This window comes from Xiphophorus maculatus, chromosome 15 (assembly GCF_002775205.1).
Source record: "Xiphophorus maculatus strain JP 163 A chromosome 15, X_maculatus-5.0-male, whole genome shotgun sequence".
NCBI lineage: Eukaryota > Metazoa > Chordata > Actinopteri > Cyprinodontiformes > Poeciliidae > Xiphophorus > Xiphophorus maculatus.
In genome coordinates, this window is record NC_036457.1 from 5,669,489 (window position 1) to 5,694,452 (window position 24,964).

General features: G+C 37.9%; 1 protein-coding gene across 4 annotated transcripts in view; it reads left to right on the forward strand.

Moving 5' to 3' along the window:
* Positions 1–24,964, forward strand: part of LOC102222111 (ryanodine receptor 3) — a 136,143-nt gene that overhangs the window by 60,752 nt on the left and 50,427 nt on the right. For all 4 annotated transcript variants that reach the window (XM_023347902.1, XM_023347904.1, XM_023347903.1 and 1 more), the window contains 20 exons: positions 182–387; positions 479–653; positions 750–958; positions 2,050–2,213; positions 2,749–2,797; positions 2,903–3,063; positions 4,313–4,475; positions 5,236–5,322; positions 5,498–5,724; positions 7,646–7,858; positions 9,981–10,590; positions 11,301–11,501; positions 12,634–12,736; positions 13,497–13,631; positions 15,687–15,960; positions 16,043–16,157; positions 17,860–17,992; positions 21,061–21,164; positions 22,163–22,298; positions 22,747–22,930. In XM_023347902.1, the coding sequence (XP_023203670.1) occupies positions 182–387; positions 479–653; positions 750–958; positions 2,050–2,213; positions 2,749–2,797; positions 2,903–3,063; positions 4,313–4,475; positions 5,236–5,322; positions 5,498–5,724; positions 7,646–7,858; positions 9,981–10,590; positions 11,301–11,501; positions 12,634–12,736; positions 13,497–13,631; positions 15,687–15,960; positions 16,043–16,157; positions 17,860–17,992; positions 21,061–21,164; positions 22,163–22,298; positions 22,747–22,930 (3,649 nt within the window). The remainder of the gene's footprint in view (positions 1–181; positions 388–478; positions 654–749; positions 959–2,049; positions 2,214–2,748; positions 2,798–2,902; positions 3,064–4,312; positions 4,476–5,235; positions 5,323–5,497; positions 5,725–7,645; positions 7,859–9,980; positions 10,591–11,300; positions 11,502–12,633; positions 12,737–13,496; positions 13,632–15,686; positions 15,961–16,042; positions 16,158–17,859; positions 17,993–21,060; positions 21,165–22,162; positions 22,299–22,746; positions 22,931–24,964) is intronic.

Here is a 24,964-nt window from a genome sequence, read left to right on the forward strand (position 1 = left end):
TATATTTGGAAAGATTATATATATATATTTATATATTTGTTTTTAAGCATATGCACTGACTGATGGCAGCTTTTAAATTTCGTTGTCCTTGTGACAATGACAATAAAGATTTATCTATCTATCTATATCATTATTTGCATTTTTTAATTAAACGGCTCTTCTTTTTCTCTCTGGACCAAAGTTGTGCATGCAATAGATAATCAGAGCATCGAGACAATCCGCTTTTTCCGTGTGGAGCAAACGTACGCCGTGAAGACCGGGAAGTGGTACTTTGAGTTTGAGGTCCTGAGTGGAGGCGACATGAGGGTCGGCTGGGCCAGGCCGGGCTGCAGGCCCGACGTGGAGCTGGGAACGGATGACCAGGCCTACGTCTTTGATGGATACAGGGTAAACTGAAACAGTTGCTCATTGTTTGCAATGAAATCCAAGCAAGAGATCTCTGTTAGTTTTGTTTGTCATAATGCTTTAATTTCTTCAGGGTCGACGGATGCATGCTGGTAGCCGTTACTTTGGACATCCTTGGAAGAAGGGCGACGTGGTTGGTTGCATGATCAACATGGAGGACAAATCCATGATTTTCACTCTGAATGGAGAGCTCCTGATCACCAGCAAGGGCTCTGAGCTTGGCTTCGCTGACTTTGAAACAGAGGATGGTGAGAACTTCAGTCAGATTCTTTCAGTATTTAGTTTTAGAAATGGAAAACATAACACAAGAACTAATTGTCCACTAACTTCTTGCCTTAATGCAGGCTTTATTCCGGTGTGCAGTCTCGGGATGTCTCAGATCGGCCGCATGAACCTCGGCAAGGATGCCGGCACGTTTAAATACTACACCATGTGTGGTCTCCAGGAGGGTTTTGAGCCTTTTGCTGTCAACATGAACAGGGAGATAACCATGTGGTTCAGCAAGCGCTTGCCCACCTTTTTCAACGTTCCACACGACCACATGCACATCGAGGTAGATGTGCATGTCAAACTTTAGTATCCGCAGGATTCATGAGCCGCGTTTCCATTTCAAATGTACTCCGCTAATGTTGAAAAACACAATTTTGCTATTGCGGTGTTTCCATTAATTAAGAAATGCAGTTAAAATCAGGTGTGAATAAGCTTGTTCACATGATAAGTGATTAAAAATCATGTCTTCATTGCAGTTTTGATATGGCTAAAAAGCACTTCATCAAAGCGTGAGCCTTTTTTTTTCCAGATGTGGCGTGTTTTTTACATAATATTTAACCCTTATTGGCCGAAAGGTGTCGCCCACAACATTTTTACAAGCCAAATTTGCAGTACCCTAACTCTGCGATACTTTGTGCTATCTGAAAAAATGTTCCAGCCAATGTCGGGTTATTACGGTAATGTTGCTCCCACCGTTGCAGGGTGCACGTTTTTTCCTTTGGTTTAATCTGATGAAATTTGTTGGCATTTAAAGAACTTTGTACAATTAAAATAAGAAAAAATATCCAGGCGGAGATTTGAAACTTAAAAAGTTAAAAACTTTCACAATATCATGAAAGATTGTGTTCCTCCATGTCCTACCTGTGGCATTATTGCTGTCCGGGTCAAAAACAACCAGTAGGAGCCAGGATGAGAGGGTCTTAGTGCTGACAATCAACCCCATGAACGTGCTGGAAAACCGTTTATTTGCTGTCATTGATGGCCATTCTAACTAGCCTGCGCATTCACACAGGCTCTGCTATCAGGAAGAAGCTGTAGCATAGCAGAAACCAGGACACCAGAGATTGATTGTCAGCACTAAGCCCCGCCTACTGGCTCTGAATGGTTGTTTCTAGATGGCACTGGGAGAGGGCAGAGGAGCTTGATTTTGTTTCACAGATTATCTGTCTCATACTGCTCTGCCATGACATAGTGACAGTTTCAACAAATATGTAAAAAAAATGTTTATTTATAAAAGTTTAAGTTCCAGGTTTACATTCCAATTTGTGAAATTTTTATGGTCAATGTAAACGCAGCAAAAATGGCCACAGATTGCTGTTGATGGACACGCCGTCTATCCTCACTCTCTTTGGGATTTGTTTCTTGTCCTCTTAGGTTACCAGGATTGACGGGACAGTGGACAGCCCCCCGTGTCTGAAGGTCACACATAAGACGTTTGGCACCCAGAACAGCAACAGCGACATGGTTTACTGCAGACTGAGCATGCCGGTGGAGTTCTACTCTGCAGACAGGCTGCTGGACGAGTCACTGAAACTCAGGTAAGGCATCTGCACTCAGATTGATGATTTCATCCTGTGTAGAGCCTGTTTTTTTTTTTTCTTTTAAATAGATAGTAAAACAATTAATGCAAGATCTAAGGTTACTTTTATTCACGTTTCCAATGTGGTTTGGAAAAGTATGGAGTTGGACTGAAATGTTTTCCAGGAATGGATGAGGTTGGCAAATAGAGAATGGAAAAACTGTTTCTAGATTTTATTCTTCTTTCCCCTAAAATTCCTCCCATCGGTCCATCTGTATATTTATCTATCCACTTCCTTTCTTTTTATCCATTAATCTATTTATCTTTGTATATCTATCCATCCATCTGCTTTCTTTCTGTAGCCATTAATTTATCTATTCATCTATTTCCTTTTCATCCATTGGTTTATCTGTTCCTCCACCCGTTTCCTTTCTTTTCAATTCATCCATTTTCTTTTCTATTAATCCATTTGTTTATTTATCCATCTATCTGTTTCCTTTCTTCCAGAAGCTGTCAGAACCCTTTTATTTAAACATGTTTGTTTGTTTTTTCAGCCAAACTCCCAAAGAAGATGGAAGTATTGACTATGGAAGCATCACAACTGTAAATCACCATTAATTCTTAAACTTACTGATAAAATATCACTTTTTAATCTTCACAATATGCTTTCCCATTTCATTAAATTATTTTTATTTTTTACATCTGCAGTATTACCACTCGGTGAGAGTGTTTGCCGGACAGGATCCCGCCACCGTGTGGGTGGGCTGGGTCACACCAGACTATCACTACTACAGCAAGAACTTCAGTCTCAGCAAGACGCAAACCGTCACCGTCACTCTGGGAGACGAGCGGGGCCGGGTCCACGAGAGGCAAGCTGCTGGTTTTTAAATATCTGCAGTTTATAGGAAGTCTGGGAGTAAACAACGCTCAGAGCTCCTCAGTGTGTTTCAGAGGATATTCTCTGCAACAATGTCATTCCTCTGACCAGACCTAGAAACTGAAGTAAAATTAAAGTGCAGAGCAAAACCTCACAGTGTATAAGAATTATGGGAAATACAGCAGGTTCATCTAGAACGCATGTCAAACGTAAGGGCCGTGGGCCAAATCCGGCACGCCGTAGCTTTTTATGTGGCCCTCTAGATTCTTGACTAAACACTTAATGTGCTTAAATATGATGTTATCAATCAAATCAATGCAGTTTTTATATGTTTACTGCCAAATTATGTCAATCAGTTTCTTGAGAATTATCATTGAAATTCATGCAAAATCAACAAATGTGTAATACATAATTGGGAGTTTATTGCAGATTTTTCTCAAAAATTGTCAAAAACTTTCTTACTTGTACTAAACAGCTGCCTGAGTTTTAATTGATGTCAGATTATAATCCATCATCGAGACAGTAATAAAAAGTCACATTTACCGTCATAAATAAGCTCAAATATTGCAAATATTTCCAGATCAGAACCACAAACACTTTGATTTTTATTGCGCAAAATCACAAAAAGAATCAGAAAATCCTGGAGGGACTGAAAATATATTCAATAATATTATTTAATTTTAATAATTCACTGATATTTTAACAGTTTGTGAACAGGTTTTGTCAACACATTCTGGCACAACTGGCCCTTTAAGAGCATTCATGATCTGGATTTGACCCAAAATGAAAATGAGTTTTGACGCCCAGGATCTAGAATGTTCCATTATTAGATGGTTACATTATTGTATTGATGTGCAGCTAAATCTGCTCTCATAGTAATGGTTTCTACAATCAATTTTTCTGCATTTCATTCAGCATGAATGACTATAATCATATTTTTCCTCTTATTTTAAGGTGTTCAGTTTTTCAAAGCAACTACGTATTCCAGAAATCATTGCAGTAGCTTAAAATATATAGTTTTATCTTTCAAACAGCAGAGAAGTTATTGAAGTTATGTGACCCTTATTATAGAAAGGTATTAATTTCTTTATCTAGATCAGCAATGAAACCCAAAGCCTTAATTTTGCCTGGGATGGTCGTTTTTTATTCTGCAAAACACAAATCCAATCGGAATTATTGGGAATGTGTTTTGCAGAGGTTTCAAAGTTTCTGAATTCTTCCTGTTGTTCCTCTTGCTGCAGTATTCAGAGGAGCAACTGCTACATGGTGTGTGCAGCAGATGCACTCGGCCCGTCTTCCTCCAGCCACTCAAACACCGACCTGGAAATCGGCTGTCTGGTCGACTTGGCCACCGGCCTCGTCTCCTTCACTGCCAACGGCAAAGAACTGCCTACAGCGTATCAGGTTAATAAGACTCTATCGTCCTAAAAACGGGGATGCCACAGGGAATACGCTTCGGTGTGAAGCTTATTTATGCCAGCAAATCCATCCGATTCAGCCTGAAGGCAAAGCAGAAATAAGTTGGGATATATATGCATTTTTATCTTTTTTTGTTTTTCAGTGGATGGCAAAATCTCTGCAGCATAAATTTTAAAAGACTTTCCAAAGTTGTTTTGGTAAATAATGAAATGATTAAACGTTAAAGTTTCAACATTAAAAGTAAATTTTGAATCTTTTCTTCTCTGTTCATTAAATTGATAAAAACTCCCTCTTTTTCTGTCTTTTTTGTCAAAAACAATGTAGTTTGATCCATTTCAAAATAAGCAAATCTTTTGCAAAAAACCTCTAAATATATAATGTTTTAAAATTTATTTTATTTTATTTAGTATTTTATATTTAATTTATAGGTCTTGAATTTCAGAAATTATATGCCAAGTAGTTCTCGTAATCCGTCTTTGTCGGGTTGTTTTTGGTTACTTAATAGTAAATATTTCAGTATTGTAAATGTTTTAAAAAAGTAGAAATCTCTGTTTTTGTTTTTGCCTGCAGCATTTATTAATGATCGTTTCAACTGGATCTCAGGATTGTTCATCATTCAGACTATTGTTGATCTTCCACATGTCAAGGATGCTTTGCTGTTTGAAAGTTTTGAGGAATAAATTTGAAAAATCTTCTCTCTTCATTTTGTGATGCATGTCATTATTTGTGGTTTGTTTGTTTCCAGGTGGAGCCAAACACCAAGCTGTTCCCGGCTGTGTTTTGCTGCCCCACCAGTTCCAACCTTTTCCAGTTTGAATTTGTCAAAATAAAGGTTTGTCTCAATTTGCTACCATTAAACATTAGATTTCATATGCAAGAATGTGTTTTAAAAGACAGTGTTAAAACGTGTTGGAGCTAAATATTCACGTAAATTTTTCTGAAGGACAAACTTTTATGAATTGAAGGAACCAAAGATAGTTTCCCCTGCCTTCCCTGTCGTATCCCAGGATGCCATGCCACTGTCGTCAGCCATGTTCAGAAGCGAGCAGCGGAACCCGGTTCCACAGTGTCCGCCGCGTCTAGATGTGCAAACCATCGTGGCCGTCCTTTGGAGCCGGATGCCAAACACCTTCCTGAACGTGGAGATGGCTCGGGTCAGCGAGCGGCACGGCTGGGTGGTGCAGTGTCTGGAACCTCTGCAGATGATTGCCGTGCACATACCTGAAGAGAACAGGTAGCATATAAAAGACTGATGGATATATCTCATTTGATTGAATGTATTTCTCAGGGCAGTTTTGAATCCTCAGGTTTTTTTGTCTTTCAGAAGTTTACACGCTGCCATTGTAGAAAATAATGGGGCTTACTCGCATTTGAGCTGCTTTTCTTTTGGAGTTGGAAAAAAATTCAATTATTAACAGGAATAATATTCAGATACTGTAAATCTTAGCAAGTTGAAGAGATACCATTTCTGGAAGTCATCGACAAGCTTGTTATTATTTGATCTGGATATTTGACCGCTCTTCTTAACCTTTCTACACTCAACGTGTCGGTGACGACACAGCCAAATTTGCAGTACCATAATTCTGCGATACTTTGTGCTATCTGAAAAACTCCAACCGTTTCTGAAAGGGGAGATGTTGCACTTTCCAGCCAATATCGGGTTATTACGGTAATTTCACTCCTGTCGTAGCACAGAGCATGTTTTTTCTTGGTTTAATTTGATGAAACACTCTTAGTAGACGGTAAATTGCAAAAATAACTGCTAGATATTGGAAGCTCCAGTTGTTATGGATAAATGGAAAAATATATTTGCTCACAGGACATTTAAAAAACTGCGTACAATTAATAAGCAAAAACATCCAGGCGGAGATTTGAAACTTAACACTAAGAGGGCTAAAAGAATTGGTGTAGTTGATTTGTTTTACTGGAGCCTTCTTAGCTTGTAAGAGGTAAAGAAATTGAAAAGACTCTTCAGGAAGTTTAATGTTTGCCTTACAAGACCAGTTTAAATGTGTCACTGAGTTTAAACGTTTAGCAGTGTTTCTTTGACATCCATTTTCACTTCAAGATGGGAATTGTGACACTGTGGCCGCCTCTCCCAAAATGAAAGTCTCTGAGAGTAAAGAAAGAGCGTATCAATTTTTCACATGGCTACTCTCCTCCTTGTACGCTGCTGGGCTTTATTTTAATTTTTTAAACAAATGTGCCCATATACCCTCCGGTACACCATGTGCCCTCTCATATCATATAAATAATCATGCAAGGGTTATTATTTTAGTCTCAGGTCAGCCCAGCCTGCAGCTGAGGATCACAATGATACTCAAATAAAATTTACCTTGAATTGAATTGAGGTTTTATCAGGAACTGCACAGTGGGACTTACAGTAATTCAAGTGAGATTTAGTGAGAAACATGGATTATAAATCCTTTAAATGTGCAGTGGGTACATGTCGTGGAAAAAAACTATTTCCAAGCACTGTTCAGGTGAAATCACTTAATCAGGTTTATTCATATATTGTGCACAATACAGAGAGCTTTTAGGACAATCAGTAATGAAGCAGGTCTGCATGGAAAGCTCTGCTAGGCAGTGACAACACATGAGTTTTATACAAAGGGATAAAAGATCCTAAGCCTGGAAACAGACTGGTTCCCATGCAGCTTTGAAAAACAACGTCCAACCTTGAACATGTAACCAAAATAGTTTTAACTTGGTGGGAATATACTGGAACTTAGAGTAAACATATAGCAATACAACTAACAGGTGTGACCTTATTGTAATTTTTCCACATCAGTACTGAAAGTATTTAAAAACCTTTAAATTTTAGCTAATTGTAGCCATTCACTAAAATCAAAAAAGTTCATATTAAATCTTATTTTACAAGGTTTTTGTAAGATAACAAAATATTATTTTGTAAGATTTTATTATCTTGCAAAACAAAATTCTGTTTTTTAAGATAATTTTGTCGTAATTACCTAAAGCAGCAGGTGCATTTAAATGTCTGCAGAACAGTGAAACCCCAAATTAGTTTTTTTTAAAATAGACCCCAACCAGGATGAACCCTAGAGGTCAAACAAGAGACAAATGGTGAAAACGCTTCCCTAAATCAAGGATCAACGAATGGACTAAAAAGCTGATATTTTTCCGTCGTTCTCCAGGTGTTTGGACATCATGGAGTTGTCGGAGCATGAAGACCTGAGGAAGTTTCACTACCACACTCTGAAGTTGTACTGCGCCCTCTGTGCTCTGGGAAACACGCGTGTGGCTCACGCCCTCTGCAGCCACTTAGACCAATCACAGCTTCTCTACACCATCGACAACCAGTACCTATCGGGCATGCTCAGAGAAGGCTTCTACGATGTCCTCATCAGGTGGGTAATTTATTTATTTATTTTAAAGGTTTTGTTGGCCTTTATTTGAAAGTAGCCTGACAGGAACGAGGGTAATGCGAGAGGGGGAAGACGTGCAGCAAATTTGACCAGGCTGGGAATCGAACCTGAAACTACCGCAACGAGGACTAAGGCCTCCACATGTGTGTTGTGCTTTGCCCCTGCGCCACCACAGCAACCCTTCTTTTTTTTAATTTGTTCCTTTTTCTTTTATAAAACATAAAACCCGCCTCTTGGTTTCATCTCAGCAAAGGATAGAGAAAAAATGTTTACTGATGTATGGCTATTTCAGTGTCAGCTTTAGTGCCAATAAGTGGTAACATGATGAAGTGGTAAATACAATCAACATCACAATTACTCAGTAAATCAAATTAATGGTAGAGATATATTTATGTAGCCAGCTCACATCTGCTGCGTCTGAATATCTTTCTTTTATGAATAAATCTCTGCCTTCAGTTTCCCTCAGTTCTGTGTATTTTGTCTCTAATGAGCCGAGCTTTCCTGTAGCTTTTGAAGTGATCCCAGGTAATGTTCACCATTTTTCTGAGGCTCTTTTGAAGTCTTTTCTTTGATTTTTGGGTAATTTCACACTCACTTTCACGATATTATCTGGCCATTCTCAGAGAAATGTCTGTCATTTGAGCCACTTATCTGTGACTTATGATTATTTCAGGCTGAGGCTCCCAAACTCAATGGCATAACAGAGGAGTTGGCTAAAAAATGAGCTTTTTTGGCGATTTGTTCGAAGCAGCATGTTCCAAAGATACAGTTTGATTCACTTTTAAGTTTCTTTTCATTTTTCTACCATGTCACACAAAGAAGCAGTGGGTTCAAGGCACTTCAGGCTATAAGCGTTTTGAAAAAAAATCAAAATTTTTCCAGCACTAACAATTTTAGTAATCCAAAATGGCAAAAACTTAGAAAGTTTTAGTCCAATTTAAATATAGAAGATAGTTGTGTCATGTTCCATGTTGTTCCTGTGTATTTATTTCGAGTTTCTGAGTTTCCATGTTGTCCTGTCTTCCCCTTGATTGTCCCCAGGTGTTTCTCATCCCTGTAATTACCTCCTGTGTATTTAGTGTCACCTGTGTGTCTGTGTGTTTGTCGGGTCCTTGTCTAGCTGTCGTCTCATTTGGTGTCTAATGTGCGCTCAGTCCTTCGTGTTGTCCTGTCGTTATACCAGTTGCTACCGACGTTGAGCCCTGGCTTCCGCTCAGTCGTGCTGCCTGTGTTTTTGGACTGTTTTAGGATTTTGTTCATTAAATCTTCATTATTCATCTAACCTGGTTCCATCTGCGACTGCCTCACCACCTCAACACCACCCTTACATGACAAGTTACCTATTATGCTTCAATGGACAGCTTGATTTAGGTACAAAAAATGTTTATTACAGTTTTTGTACCAAATCATTCTTAGATAATGAAATGTTAGTGTTAATTTTTCCTACTTTGAGTTTCTTTCAGATTGAGCTGTTTTAGGGCCTTTAAATTTGAATAAGCTGCTGCTGGCCACGCCCCCGATTTAATATTTACACTCACACATGAAAACGTCTGCAAACAGACCCACAATTATCAAACTGTACAGCTTTGAAAAGCAGAAGTGGAGCCTCCAGCACACCCAATAAGAATGCAGCAAGTAGTTTCTGAACTGCAAGTCAACAACAAAACACTTGTCTTTTCTAGTAACCATTGTACAGCTCATACAGCAGTAAAATTGGCTGACCAAACCTGCTGGAGCTCAGGATAGGGTGCTAGGTAACGGTGCAGTGCCTGTCTGTAGTTAGGTTTTTGAAACAGCTCATTTTCCAGACACAAAAAAACATTGACTTATTGTCTTTTAAGCACTTGGGTTGTTTTAGAAGCAGTGGAGACCAAAAAGGAAGCATACAAATGTGCAAAATATGAATTTTGCATCACAGGTCACTTTAAAAAAGGTTGTGTTTCAGCATGTACTGAATTTAATCAGATTTCATCTTCACATAAATTCATAGCTGCATGTTTTATCTCGTGGGTTTAGTCTACAAAAGTTATCCTGCCAGTTACGTTGGATTAATTATTATGATCTAAAATCTTTAAAATAACCACTACTTTTTTTTTTCATCCAGCATTCATCTTGAGACGGCGAAAGAGGCACGGCTAATGATGAACAACGAATTCATTATCCCTGTGACGGACGAGACCCGGTCCATCAAGCTGTTCCCGGATGAATCCAAACGGCATTCTCTTCCCGGAGTCGGCCTGAGCACTTCCCTCAAACCTCGGGTCAACTTCTCCCCGGTCGGCATCATCAGCACCAAACGCCACCAGCTCCTCTACAGCCCCCAGATCCCCCTGGGCGTCCTGAAGGAGAAAGCCATCAGCATGCTGATGGAGGCCGTGCAGGGAGGAGGCTCCCACATCCGAGACCCGGTAGGCGGGAGCCTAGAGTACCAGTTCGTTCCCATCCTGAAGCTCATCGGAACGCTGCTCATCATGGGAGTCCTGACCAGCGACGAGGTGAGGCTGATTCTCCTCCTCATCGAGCCCAACGTGTTTGGGGAGGCCAAGGAGGGAGAGGAAGGGAGTGGGGGCGAGGTGGTGGTGGCGGGAGAGAAAGAGGAGGTGAGCAAGAACGAGGAGAAGGCTGTGGAGGCGGGAGAGGAGGAGACCAAGGAGAGCAAACCAGCCGCCAGAGGTCTGCTGGAGAAGTCCCTGCCGGAGTCTGTCAAACACCAGGTGATGAAATATTTAATTTCAGTGAAAAAATGCTAAATGCTAGGGGATCTATTATAAATCTATTTGGATATTACTGCTTCTTAAAATGGCTCAAGTGCTTAGAAAAATCATCCAGATGATTTTTTTAGCAGCAAGTTAATGATTTTTGTTCTCTGTTTCAAAAACCTTCCGAATGGCAGGAAATTCGCCTAAATTAGCAACCCTAGTGGAGCTCTGCCCGTTACCTAGCAACCACCACAGAACTCTGCCCGTTACCTGGCAACCCAAGCTTAGCTGCAGCATGTTTGGTCAGCTGGTTTTACCACTGTACAATGGCTGCTAGAAAAGACAAGTGTTCTGTTATTGACTGGCCACCCAGAAACCACTTGTGGTTGTGTAGGAGGCTCCACTCCTACTTTTCACGTGATAATGTTTGCTGCCATTTTCACATGAGTGTAAACGCTAAGTTGGGAGAGATGGGCAGCAGCAACGTATCTAGATTTTAAGTGACAGAGCCCCTAAAACAGTTCAAAACTATTTTTTTAAAATCTAAGAATAATTTTGTACAAAAAATGTAATGAACATGTTTTGTTTAGCCCATAACTTGTCCTAACCTGTTCCAGGAACCATAATAGGTCACCTTTAAGATCAAATTAAGTCAAAACTACTTTTATCTCCTCAGATAAAGAAAGAAAAGGTTCTTTATCTGATCAGATTTCTGCTGTTTCCAGATGTGCGAGCTGCTGCACTACTTCTGCGACTGCGAGCTGCAGCACCGCATCGAGGCCATCGTCTCCTTCTCCGACCGCTTCGTTTCCAAACTGCAGTACAACCAGAAGTTTCGCTACAACGAGCTGATGCAGGCTTTCAACATGTCCGCCGCCGTCACGGCCAAGAAGACCAAGGAGTTTCGCTCGCCGCCACATGAACAGGTGCTGCACTTTAATGGCTTCATGCATGAAAAATGATTAGCTTATGATTAAAATCAAATAAGAGATGGACAGAGTTTTATTTCATTACTTGTGAAGCTTTAGAGAAATAGTTAATTTTGACAGATATTCTCTCATTAATCGAAGTTGAAGGCAGGCCAATATGTGAGGGTAATATTACAGTTTTTTTGTGTTTTTTTTAAAGAAACATCGACCTATATTCTTATACATGTTTGTCTTGAGTCTCATAATTCTGAGTGTTTTTCACTCTGCATACCAAATTGTTCAAATTAGCAGGAAAAATGTGAACTTTAGGTGCTGGATCTCCTAATGTTCCAGCAAAAACCCATTAAAAAAGCATCAGTCAGAGCCTTTCACAGATGGTTTTGTAGTCCTCAAAATGCTTTTGGTTTCCTTCGTCTCCTAACTTTATTTCGAGTTGGAATGCCCAAAGGGCAGCTTGGACCGCATGTGAAGCTAAATTGAATCAGCTGTGCGGTGAAGCCTAACATCTGGCATTTAAGAGCAGAAAAATATGAAATGATGGTGCTTGGAGTGTTTTATGTCTTCAATTTAAAGTTTGAAGGTCGTGATGTGTTGCAGAAGATTTTAAGCACATTATATAAGTCTGTCGCTGATGGAAATATGGCTAAAACTATAATTTTTATGGAAGAATGTATTAATGTTTTAATAGTAAATAGAAGTCTTTATGAAGGTTTTTTATGTTCATTTTGTTCTTAAATAGAAAGGTTGGGTTTATTTAACACTGGTTTATAATTCATAATCATACAGCATCATTATTTATTCATGTTAGTTAAAGTGCTCAGAAACATTTTCTTAATCTAAGCTCAGATCTGCAATTTTCTTTCTTTATTCCTCATGTTATTCTCCAGTTCTAGTTGTTTTAAAATCCAAGTCATTGGGAGACATTTCTGAGGGATTATTCAAGTAATTATTCAGGTGACTGTGTCTCAGGTAATTTGATCTTATTCCTGGTTTAAATTAAATTTTCATTGATTAAGTCTCTATACAAGCATCTTATTTGCTTATTTCATCCTAATTAACTCTTATTCTCTCAAGTTTCCCTCGACTTATTGCTCCTCTAACCTTCTGTAGCTCGTCTTGTTTCTTTCAGATCAATATTCTGCTGAACTTCAGTGCGGGGGAGGACTGCCCTTGTCCCGAGGAGATCCAGGATGAACTCACGTCTTTCCATGAAGAATTACGGCTGCACTGTGGTAGAGTTCAGCTGCTGATTATAGTTAGACAATCATGACTAAACCAGTGGTATAAAGTTTCTTCTCTCTGTTCATACACAGCTGCAACTGTCATGTGATTTTTACAACAAAAGACAACATATAAACATCTATGCTGTGTATTTTTTTTAAAATAACCGCCATTTTATTCCTATTTTTAGGATTTAGCATAAAATTCATTTTTAATCTGTGGCATGGAAAACGATTTGCAACCTAATGACAAGAAAATCATATTGCTGGAACTTTTAGCATCATTCTTTAAAGAAATTTACTAAAAATATAGAAGAAAAACCTGCTAGGCTGCATTTGTTATTTCATCTACATTAAAATATCTAAGTACTATTTTGCTGCAATGCGCAAGTTTCACTTTAACCATCAATATGTTATTCAAAATCAGAGTGTAAGATCAACAAATTATAATTAAATCAATGTAATCAATAAACATGACTTATTCTTGTTAGATAACATAAAATAATGAGAATGAACAAACATTTTCCCAACAAAAAACATTTTACACAAAGCTGTTAAGAGGAATTGTTGAAGTTCCAAAGAGCCACAGGTTGCAAACCTCTGGACTAAATAGTATTTTCACACAAAATGTAAATGTCTTTACTTTATTTTAAAGACTTGACGGAGGTTATTTACGCCTGATTTAGCAGCAGCTGTGTTGTAAATGTAATTTCCCTGCTTGAGCAGTTGAGCAATCGCATTAAAACTCAAAGAAAGGTGTTTGGCCTGGCAGGAATTCCCGTGGAGGAGGAGGAGGAAGAGCAGGACACATCGATTAAAGGTCGGCTCCTGGCTCTGCTCTACAAGATCAAGGGCCCCCCTCAGAAGACAGAAGAGGAGCCTGCAGAGACAGAGCAGGCCGCCCCGAGTAAGCGAATAACACACTGATGAGAAAAATGTACTGGTGATCCGACTGCTGTCATTTCTGAGAGCTCTACAAATTACGACGGTGATTCTTTCCCCTCCCCCACATCCTCCTTTACACGGGAAAAAGGAAAGGGTTTTGTGAAAACCTGATCAGTTTCATGTTAGAAAAAGAACCAAATCATCCTCCAGAATCTGCCTGCGTCATTAAAGTAAATGTTTAAATATTTATTCAGCTTCACACCAAACGACTTCAGTTCAAGATCAGATCAAGTCTACTTTGATTCCAAAATAATATTCTGAGAAATCTGGTAAACTGAGGAGATTTCCCATTTTTATTCAGATACTTCTTATCTGATTCTTCAGTTCAGGCTGGGGTCAGTGGTTTTTACACTTGCTTCTTCCTTTTGCTGAATGTGTGGCTTTGTCCAGGTTCATATAATAGAAAGACTAATCTGCAGAGTCTGTAAGACCTGAGGCTATGAATTTTAATGCTGTGCTCCTTTCTTGCCCAGCTAGCCTGCATAATTGAAGAGCTACATAGAAGTGACAAATGATAACCGAGATGATTCTGAAACACAATTTAGTGTTCAGGCCCTACTTTTAGACATTTTATCTGCAAACAATGAGATTTGAGTTGAGTTTGAAAAACGTTTTGTTAGTGATTTAGTTTATCAGGTTAATAGGTTTGTTGAACTTTGCTCCAGAGATGAAGTTGTAATACAGCATAATGCTAGTGTGAGTTTATAGCTTTCGGGGCTTTTGTAATAGAGAAAATGCAGCAAGCGTGGGTTATTTTGTGTTTATACTCCCTTGTTAAAAGTGTAACAGGGGTAGATGACACAGAGCAGCTGTGCAGCTGTCAGAGTTTCACCTTCAGGGCGTTCGGCTCCCTGCCTCGTCCCTCATTAGGATTCTGCTGGAATCTGACCCTTTGTTTGCTACAGATGTTGTGCTTTGAAACTTTCAAAGTTCAGCGAGGCCTTTGGTGAGCCAATGTTATCACAGAGAGACGTTTATCTAAGAAGAGTGAAGAGTGGCTACTTCAGGTTTGTCAGATTAGCTGCAATGCTATCCTTTCTGAGGTGTGTTTTAAAGTGAATAAAGTAACCAAATTATATCCTAAGGTCTTATTTGAACACTTCTGGAAGTATATTTAAAGTTTAATTCCAAATGTCAAACAAACTATATTTGAATATTTTTTGAGTTTTATTGTTTTTGATGGAAAACATTTCTGTGTTTCTTGCGGTGCTTTGAAAAAACTGTCTAGTTCTGTACAAATTACAGGAATTCAGAAATGTTTGCATTTTTTTCTAGAAAATTTCTGAGTTTAATCTAAAAATGTAAGTTTTTTTCTAGCAAGGTTTTGACTTTTCAAACTCAGAAAATTTCAGTATTTTTCCTAGACAATTTCTGAAGTTAATCAGAGAATTAAAGTTTTTTTCTAGCAAATTTTTAACTTTTAAGTCTCAAACGTTTTCATGTTTTTTCTGGAAAATTTCTGGGATTAATCTAAGAATTTAAGTTTATTCTTGTAAATATCAAACTTTTTATAAATATTAAACAGAAATTTCCTTGTATTTTTCTAGAAATTTTCCAAGATTAATCCAACAATCTTTCCTGCAAATTTTTGACTTTTCAAACTCTGAAATGTTCTTGGTTTTTTTTCTCAACATATTCTGAGATTAATCCAAGAATTAAATTGTTTTCTAGCAAATTTCCAACTTTTAAAACTCAGAAATTTCCTTCTTTTTTTCTAATTGCTCCAATGCACCGTCGTAGATTGGCTCATTCTTATTGAACAACACTAATATTAAAGGACATCGTACCTGCAGTCAAACATGGCGGTGGTAGCGTGATGCACAAGTAGCTGAAGAAAGATGTAAATCACACCAGGAAGTCTGTTACTGAAAGGCTCCAAAACAAAATGAAGGTTTTTTTGGTGGCACAGTCAAAAATTGAGATGCAGAGTCATGACTTTAAACCGATCATTCATGTTTAAAAGCCTTTCAGTGTGGCTTAATTGATGGAGATTGATGCGTTTTCCTTCCTCCTCCAGCCAACCTGAAGGAGCTGATTTCTCAGACTATCACCAGCTGGGCCCAGGAGTCCCACATCCAGGACCCGGAGCTGGTCAGAGTCATGTTCAGCCTGCTGAGGAGGCAGTACGACGGCATCGGCGAACTGCTGCGAGCCATGAAGAAGTCGTACACCATCAGTGCCGCCTCGGTGCAGGATGCCATCAACCTGCTGGCGTCTCTGGGTCAAATCAGGTCGCTGCTTTCTGTGCGCATGGGCAAGGAGGAGGAAAAGCTCATGATCGATGGGCTCGGGTGAGAGAACAGAAGGGAACATGGTTCTGGAAATGAACGGTGATGTAAAGTGTATAGATTTATTTTATTTTTGTGGTTACAGGGACATCATGAACAACAAGGTTTTCTACCAGCATCCCAATCTGATGAGAGTTTTGGGAATGCATGAGACGGTCATGGAGGTCATGGTAAACGTCCTGGGTGGAGACAAGTCCCAGGTAAAACACCCATCCATCCACGCCATTAATATCTACAGCCTAATCCTTACCATAATCCTAACCTAACCATCACAGACCTAACCACTAACCCAAAAACAACAATTTCCCTCATGGGGACCAAGAAAATATCCCCACAAGGAGCAATGGTCCCCATGACCCCACATTGTAGACAGAATAGGTTTCCATAAGGATATAAAAACCTGGTACACGCGCACACACACACCCACACACACACAGTTTAAGCCAAATATTTACATACACCGAATGACACTGGATTAGGGATGAATTATCCAAATTAAAACTGGACAAAATCAGATGTGTAATCAGTGGCTCAGAAAAGAAATGTTCTTTTCTTTAATGTACCCTCAGAAAAAGATGATTTCTATGGTGGTTGATCTACTATTGTATAACAGTTTTGCACTCTTCAATGACAGTGAGAAATTGAGAGATTTTTTTATTATAATTTTCTTTTTCTCTTTGGTAACTCTTGTATGCTTGCATATTTGTAATAAACACCTTTCAATAAATATATTAAACACTACATACACCAAATGAAAAGACATATACACATTTTTTTCTCACTGTCTGTAGTGAAATCAACCAAACTTTTCTTGTTTTATCTTAGCTAGAATTACCAAAATTATTTCTATTTGCTAAATGCCATAGTGACAACATCTTTTCTCACTATGTTTTATGGTAGTGAAACATAGTTGATTTATTGATTTATTGCTTACTGCAGCAAACATATTTCATTTGTGTGACACTTCTGCATTTTTAAAAATATATTTCCTAATGTGGGATGTTTTTTGTACAGAAAAAAAAGAAAGAAATTAAATTAAAGAAGGAAAAATATTTGAAAACCTTTTACTCTGGTAATTGTAGACGGTGCTATTTAATATATTTTAATTATTTGGTCATAGCATCTCCTATAAAATCCGGTATTGTCGTGAAATATGAGCGAAGGCTAAATTTAAATTCATATTAGGTTGTACTTAAAACAAATTTTATCCTAAGACTCAAGAGGAGCCTAAAGTAACAGCCTAACACCCTGAAAAACCACAGGAGTAACGGAGACGGCGCAGGGAGTGGACCCGGCATGGGAACTGAAAAGCCTGCTGACAGAAGCTGGAGGAGCCAGCTGGGATTAAATGCCAGAACCAAACAGGGATTGAGCCTCAGCCTGACAGACAGACAGACCTCCGGGAAGCTCTAAGACCCGATGACTGACGCTGACGATCGGATCAGTCAGAGACGGATTCCAGTCCGCCACTAGATACGCCTCTCACTGTGTCTATATAAAGCTCCAGGGGGTTGTAATATGTATTTTATGACCATCTAGGTTGCGTCATTAATTAGCTTTTATTTATACAATCAGGTTCTTTATGGTTTATAATGAAAGAATAACATTTTAATAGCTAAAAAGGCTTTATGATAGATGGACATTCAGAGAAGTTGCTTTAGACGTCAAGATCTGCTCATGACTTTAGTTGGATTTGATGTGATTGAAAGTTAAGCTGCTGCTTGATGAGATTTTCTTTAAAACATTAGTTTACTTGCATTTTTCACCATTTGTCAATACTTTACCGTAATTTTAACTCAATTCTGGGATCAGTTGACTGATTGATATGCAAAAAAAGTTACTCTCTGTATCTTCCAGGTGTATTAAAGTGAAGCTAAAACCGTGTGTCTCTGTTTTCTACAGGAGATTGCCTTTCCCAAGATGGTGGCCAGCTGCTGTCGATTTCTGTGCTATTTCTGCCGCATCAGCCGCCAGAACCAGAAGGCCATGTTTGACCACCTGAGCTACCTGCTGGAGAACAGCAGCGTTGGATTGGGTAAGGCAGCGGTGTCAAACTCTTTCTCATGATGTGCCAAATCAGGATCATGAGTGCTCTTAAAGGGCCGGTTGTACCAGAATGTATTGATAAAACCTGTTCACAAACTGTTAAACTATCAATGAATCGGCAGAGATCGGCCTCCTGGATGATCGGTATCGGTATCGGCATCAAGAAATCTGATTGGAGCATCCCTAGTAAATACCACTCTCCATTTCAAAATGCAAATTAATTAGAGCATCTTTGCTTGTTTGCTACTCCGGTAAGATTATAATCAAGAACCATAATAACACTTTGCAAAAAATACAAGTTTTACCAAGTATTTTTGGTCTAGTTTCTAGTGTAAATGTCTTAGTTTTGTCTTATTTCAAGTGTACTAACTTAAAAGTAGCTCTTCAGCAAGGTATAGGAGCTTGTTTAAAGTCAATAATTCCTTAATACTGATTAATATTCCTAAGTGTTGGTTCCACTAATATGAGGAAATAATACGAAGGTATTTTCTCACACTATAAGTGAAGAAATGTCTCAATTATAAAAGACATTTAATCAATATTAAGGAATTATTGACTTAAAACAAGCTCCTTTATCTTGCCAAAAAGTTGCTTGTAAGCTAATTTTGTCTTATTCCAAGTTTAGTAAGATATTTCTCTAGAAACTAGACTAAAAATACTTGGTAAGATTTTGTGTTTTTGCAGTATGAGCTAATAATAGTAGGTTCTGTACATGCATAACGTGGTCTAGGAATAATGAAGTATCTGGTTTTGACATGTTGGTAAACTCTGCTTAGGGCCCCAAATGACTTGGAGCCACATTCTGAAAATTAACATTGTGTTGTTTTGTAATTTATGGAACCGACAGATAATCAGGTCTGGACAACTATTTTAAGGTTGTTGTTAGTAAAACAGAAATCTGGAAAAGTAAGGAATTTCTATATAAAATCATACGAGAACCGAGGAATTTACTGATGCCACGTGTTTTTGTATTAAAATGCCAAGTTGTTTTAAAGAGTTTTCAGCCAATCAGTGTTAAAACTCAGTCATAAACAGGCTGTGTTTCCAAATGCAGCCAAGATATCAGGTTAAGAGGAAGGCAGCTGGTGGACTGAGCAGGATGGCGAAACGGTTAGACACGCAGGGTGGGACTGATGATTGCACACAACAGTTGTTGTCCAACATATCACATTAGGTCAGAGGTTTCCAAAGTCAGACATGTTTTAGATGTCCCCCTGAATCAAATGATTGGTTCACCGCTGGAAAACCTAGAGACATGTTGAAGAGGAGGTTAATTAGTGATTTGAATCAGCTGCGTTGAAGCGACACACCTAAACCTTGGCGCACACCGACCCTCAGGGACTGAAGCTGGACACTCCCTGCTATAGGTGTTTGCCAAGTCTCTTTAAAAGCATAATTTGACCTGGACCTCTGGAGAAAATACTTGGAGGGCATCGTCTGTATAATGTCCTTTTGACTTGCAAAATAAGATCATGTAACAATAGGAGAGCGAGAAAAAAACTGGATGATGAAAGTCTTCACTGGCCCCAACCAGCCAATTTTGTTCACAAAGACTTCATAATTGATTTTATTTTATTGTATTTTTCTGTTGTTTTATAAATTTTGAATATTTAAAATGTCTTTCACTTCCAGTGTTAAATATTCATTAGAATTGAAATGTAATTGATCTTTGATTATGTGTTCTTTGTATAAGCTGAAAATGGTCTTTCAAAAAAAAAAAAAACAATATTATCATTTATCGCGATAACTTCTGGGACAATTTATCACCCAGCAAAATGTAGCGTGACAAATCATGAAAACTTGATGATCTGGAAAGATAATTTTATTACCTGAATGGCAGATTGATTGGTTTACTCTTGTGAAAACACATTTTCTTCTTATGTTTTCATAAGCTAATTAAGCTAACTAGAACACTCTTAATTTGAATGTTAGCGTTTTACATTTTCTTTAATTAAAATAACAAATTTTAGTTTGGCAAAACAGTTAGACTAAATGTATGCTAAAGTCCAAGACCTTTAAATGTTTTTATTATAAGAAAAGGTGATAAATTCCCAATTTACTTTCCACTATTAACATTAGAGCAGAAATTTAAAAGAAACAAAATATATTGTGGAAGTTTATTGGTACAAATGGAATAAATGCATTTAAGGGAAAACATTTGGTACAGCTAACCACACTTTATTACTCTTAAATTACATGAATATGGGAGAAAAAGGACATTTTACTACTGGTTAAGTAATTATTTGATGAATAGGAAACAGTTTGTGCAATTACAAAATAAAAGAGCAGATCTTTAAGTGAAGATTAATTGTGGAGTCCCCCAGGGTTCAGTGCTAGGACCAAAGTTTTTTATATTATATTTTAAGAACATTTATGAAATATCAAATATGGTTGTGTTAATATTTTTCTTTTGCTGATTCTAATAATATTTTTAAATTGTGTAGAACTTTTAGTTTGTCTGTAAGATGTCTAAACTTGAGAGGTTTACAGACAAACTGTAATTTGTCTGTAATTTTTCTGTTACCAAAGATTTATGATTTTTGGTAACAGAAAAATAGATGATTCAATGATATTCCAGTGAACAGAGTATGAAATTGTTATGCACTTAACTGTAAAACTCATGTAAATTAAATAAAACAAAAACCTTGGTGAAGTATTTAATTTTTAAATAAAGTAAAACAAGAAAACACGCCTAGGTGACACGTGTAGCTAAAAATAGGATGAGTTATTCTCTTGGCTGGTTCATAGCTGTGACCGCAGTGTGGCTCAGTGGTTGTGACTGTTCTCTTAAAGTATAAATATTTTACTTTCTCCTTCTTGCTCCTGTTATAATCTGACAGCTGCATTTATTTTGAGATTAAATAACACACAATGTGATAAAACCAAACCTTTCAGATGGTTGTAAATAATTTGAAGACCATGGATCATTTTACACGAAATGAAAGGTTTGAGCCCTTTTTCAAGGCTTTGTAGTAGCAACAAAAATTTTGAATCTGATGTGATATGTTACCACCTTTTATTGTTTCATTTGAAATAAAATGTTTTGTTTGTGTTTAGCGTCTGAAGCGATGCGAGGCTCCACTCCTCTGGATGTTGCAGCATCTTCAGTGATGGACAACAACGGTCTGGCTTTGGCTCTGGAGGAACCTGACCTGGAAAAGGTTTGGCAAACCTGGAAAATCTCTATTTAAATAACAAAGCTTAAAAAACTGAACATGCCAGGTTAGCCTCAATTTATCAGTCTGTTATAAGATTTGAAATGATAAGTGAAAATGACACACTTACAGGTGCATTTCCATAAATTAAAACAAATTTTAACTAATGGAGTTTTGTTAAAGTGATGCTGATTAGTGAAATCATTCATTTCTTTAACTTACTGATAAAAATGAAGAGCCCACAGCACTGAACACCCTTGAAAACCTGCTGGTTATTCCTCCAAATATTGATGTCTGAACTCTTCCTGAGTGAAAACATTAGTATTGTTGTTTCTAAATGAATCTGAACTTGTTTTCTTTGCATTATTGGAGCTCTGAAAGCATTTCACATTTTCTGCAAATAAATACCACATTTTTGCTTGTAATTTCAAAGACATGTTGTCAGTAGTTCATAGAATAAAATAACAATGTTCATTTTATTCAAACATAGACCTATTAAAAGTAAAAGTAGAGTTGTAGTGATAGGCTACACTAATTTGTACTTATATATATATATATATAAAACCTTTTGAGGCTGCAGAGTTTGAATTTCACATAATATATGAATAAAAAGTATTTGGTTTCTGTGTGCATGTTTGTCACCTCTTAATACCCTGATGCTCTCCAGAAACATCCATGATCTTGGTGAACAAAACCAAGCTGCTATTTATTTATTTTCCTCCTGCTGACTGTTTTTAACCTGCATAATGCAAACAGTGTGATTTTTGATAGCGTAATTCAGTTTGCTCTAATCATGTTTTGCCTAAAAATACATAAATGTATGTAAAAATGCTTCAGTTGATGAAATGAGCACAAAAAATTATTGGTTCAGGACAAATGTTTCCATTTTGGATATAATTTTGGGATTAGGAACACACAAGTCCATATTTTCACACATTTAGTTGTAAAATGACAGAACTTTGCCTAAATGCCCAGGAGTCTTACCCAGATGTGTGTGTGTTCAGGTGGTGACGTACCTGGCAGGATGTGGCCTGCAGAGCTGTGCCATACTGGTTGCCAAGGGTTACCCGGACCTGGGCTGGAACCCCATAGAGGGAGAGCGTTACCTCTCATTTCTGAGATTTGTCGTCTTCTGCAATGGTACGTCGGTCTACTTTCACATTGACTTTCATATCAAATATTTCCTCAGAGATAATCTTTCAGTGAATTAAATAGTGCAGCTTCGACAATCAGGGAGTGATTACCTTGAAATTGAATTGTGTAGCTTAGAAAAGTCACGGTTGTGTTTAAAAAGGGATCATATAGAATAGATTATGTAGGTAAATGTGAACCGTGCACACAGATCCATAGAAAAATGCATTATGTTGATAGAAATGAGAACAGGATATGCTGTGACTAAAAGAAATCTGCCAGGAAAGGCTGCCAAGCTGCTGCTGAGTAGCCAGGACTAAGAAGTAAAAATGTTGGTCAGCTTTTTCAACACTCCCAGTAATAACTGTGCTCCAGCTGACTCCGTCCATTCCTTTTGTGCGTGATATGAATCGTTAATGTGCACGGAAGATTAATGTGGAGCTCCTTTTGGCTGTAGGTGAGAGCGTGGAGGAAAATGCTAACGTGGTGGTGAAGCTGCTGATCCGACGTCCCGAGTGCTTCGGCCCCGCCCTGAGAGGCGAGGGGGGACAGGGTCTGCTGGCTGCGATGAAGGAGGCCATCAAGATCTCTGAGGATCCTGCTCTGGACCTGCCCAAGAGCCCGGCTGGAGCCACCGCAGGGTAGAAATGTCTCCAGTTTCACTGGCTCCTTCTAGCTTGTAAACCAGATTTAGTCAAAATCTTATATAAAAGGGAACCTACACTGCAAATTCATGTTTTTATATTTCCATCTGGGTCTCTATTGCTTCTAAAAACAACTCAAGCTCTTAAAAGAAACAACCAGCCATTGTTTTGGCAATAAGTTAGTGTTTTTTTGGTATCTGGAAAATGAGCCTCACATGCTCTGTGTCGTTACCTAGCAACCCCTGCTGAGCTCCAGCACGTTTGGTCAGCTGGTTTTATCACTGTATGCGCTGTACAATGGCTGCTGGAAAAGACAAGTGTTTTGTTGTTGATTTAATATCCAGAAACGTCTTGCTGCATTCTTGTTGGTTGTGCAGGAGGCTCTACTTCTGCTTTTCAAAGATGGACGATTGTGTAATTGCACATCTGTTTGGAGCCATTTATTTGTGCAAATGTAAATGTTGGCACTTTAAATTTGGATTTAAAGTGACACCATTTAAATCCTAAAACAGCTCAGTCTGGGAAATATGCAGAACTAAGTAGACTTAAATCTTACTATCTAAGAATGAGTTTGTGCAAAAAAAGTGCTATGAATACGTTTTGTATTGCACATAAACATATCCTGTTCACGGAAGCATAAAATGTCACCTTTAAAGGTTAGAAATCATTCCTGAGTGAAGCTTTGAGAAAAAAAAATGTTGAGAAGCTTTTATTTTGCTCAAAAGAGAGATGCTGCTCTCATTCCACCCTTGATCAATTACATCGACTTCATTAGATTGTTTAAAAAACCCCAAAGGAAATCAGAGGCTCAGATTTTCTTCATTGAGTTTTTCAAAGGAATCAAGGCTGGATCTGTTTTATAGGCCAAGTCTTTGTTTTTAATTATGAGTTTATTGTGTTGCTAAAGATCCAAAGCAGCTTGATTGTCCTCCATCCACAGGAAAAAGTCTTAACTTTCTCATTTTACAACTGAAATGATGTGTAACATAACTGTATGATACAGAAATATTCATCTACCGAAAACCTTTTATTATTTTTCACTGTTGTCTAAGGGGTTTTATAGATGTTTCATATGATACATGAACACACATGGAAAATTGGAAAATTGTACATGGTTTACAAGAAAGTCTTAAAAAGAAACTGAAATGTGCGGCATGCTTGTAAATTCAGACCCCTTTACATTCCAGTGCAGTAAATTGCAAAGACGTCACATATTTAGGAAAGACAAATGAACACTGTGGATAACTTTCCGAAGAAGTTTAAAACAAGATTAGGCTTTGAAAAATGATCTCAAGTTTCAGACGTCTGACAGAGAACTGCTGAATCGTCTACAATCCAAACGCCAGACTTGAATTTCACTGATAATGTGTGTAAAATCTTAGAAAATATTTCTCAAAAATCCATTCGGACTGAGCTTTTTTACCCACAGTGGAGAAAGATTTCAGTGTGACGTGAAAAGCTGGCAGAAATGGATGGTGCTATAAAATATTTAATACTGGAGGAAATATTAAAACATTTTTCTTCATTTCACTTTTACGGACAAGGGAGATTTTTCTTTCTTTTGCGTTTTCTCACAATAATGTTGTGAGACATTATTGCATGAACTGATCAATAATGATCAGTTCATGAACTGATTAATAACGATCAGTTCATGCGGCATAATTGAACACTGAAAGTCTTTCTTTCTTCTAACATCAGGTTTTTGTCACGTTTTTCCATCTCTTTTGAGAGATATCTAAAGCTTTATATCTTTTTCTATAGCATAGAAATGCAAAAGCAAAACAGACCAATCATGGGCTTTTCATCTCTTTCCATCCCTTCTAAGATACAAACAGAAACTTTCCATAAGAAAGAAAAAATACATCCAAACTATTTTGACTATTTCTGAGTTATTTTCACGGGATAATAAAGTTATATCTGACAGTTTTGATTGTGTCTTTGTTGTGTTGGTCGTCTGAATAAAGGGCCGTTTTCATGAGTTGTTCCATCTCAACCTTACACAAACAGACATAAACGTGCAGAGAATACATA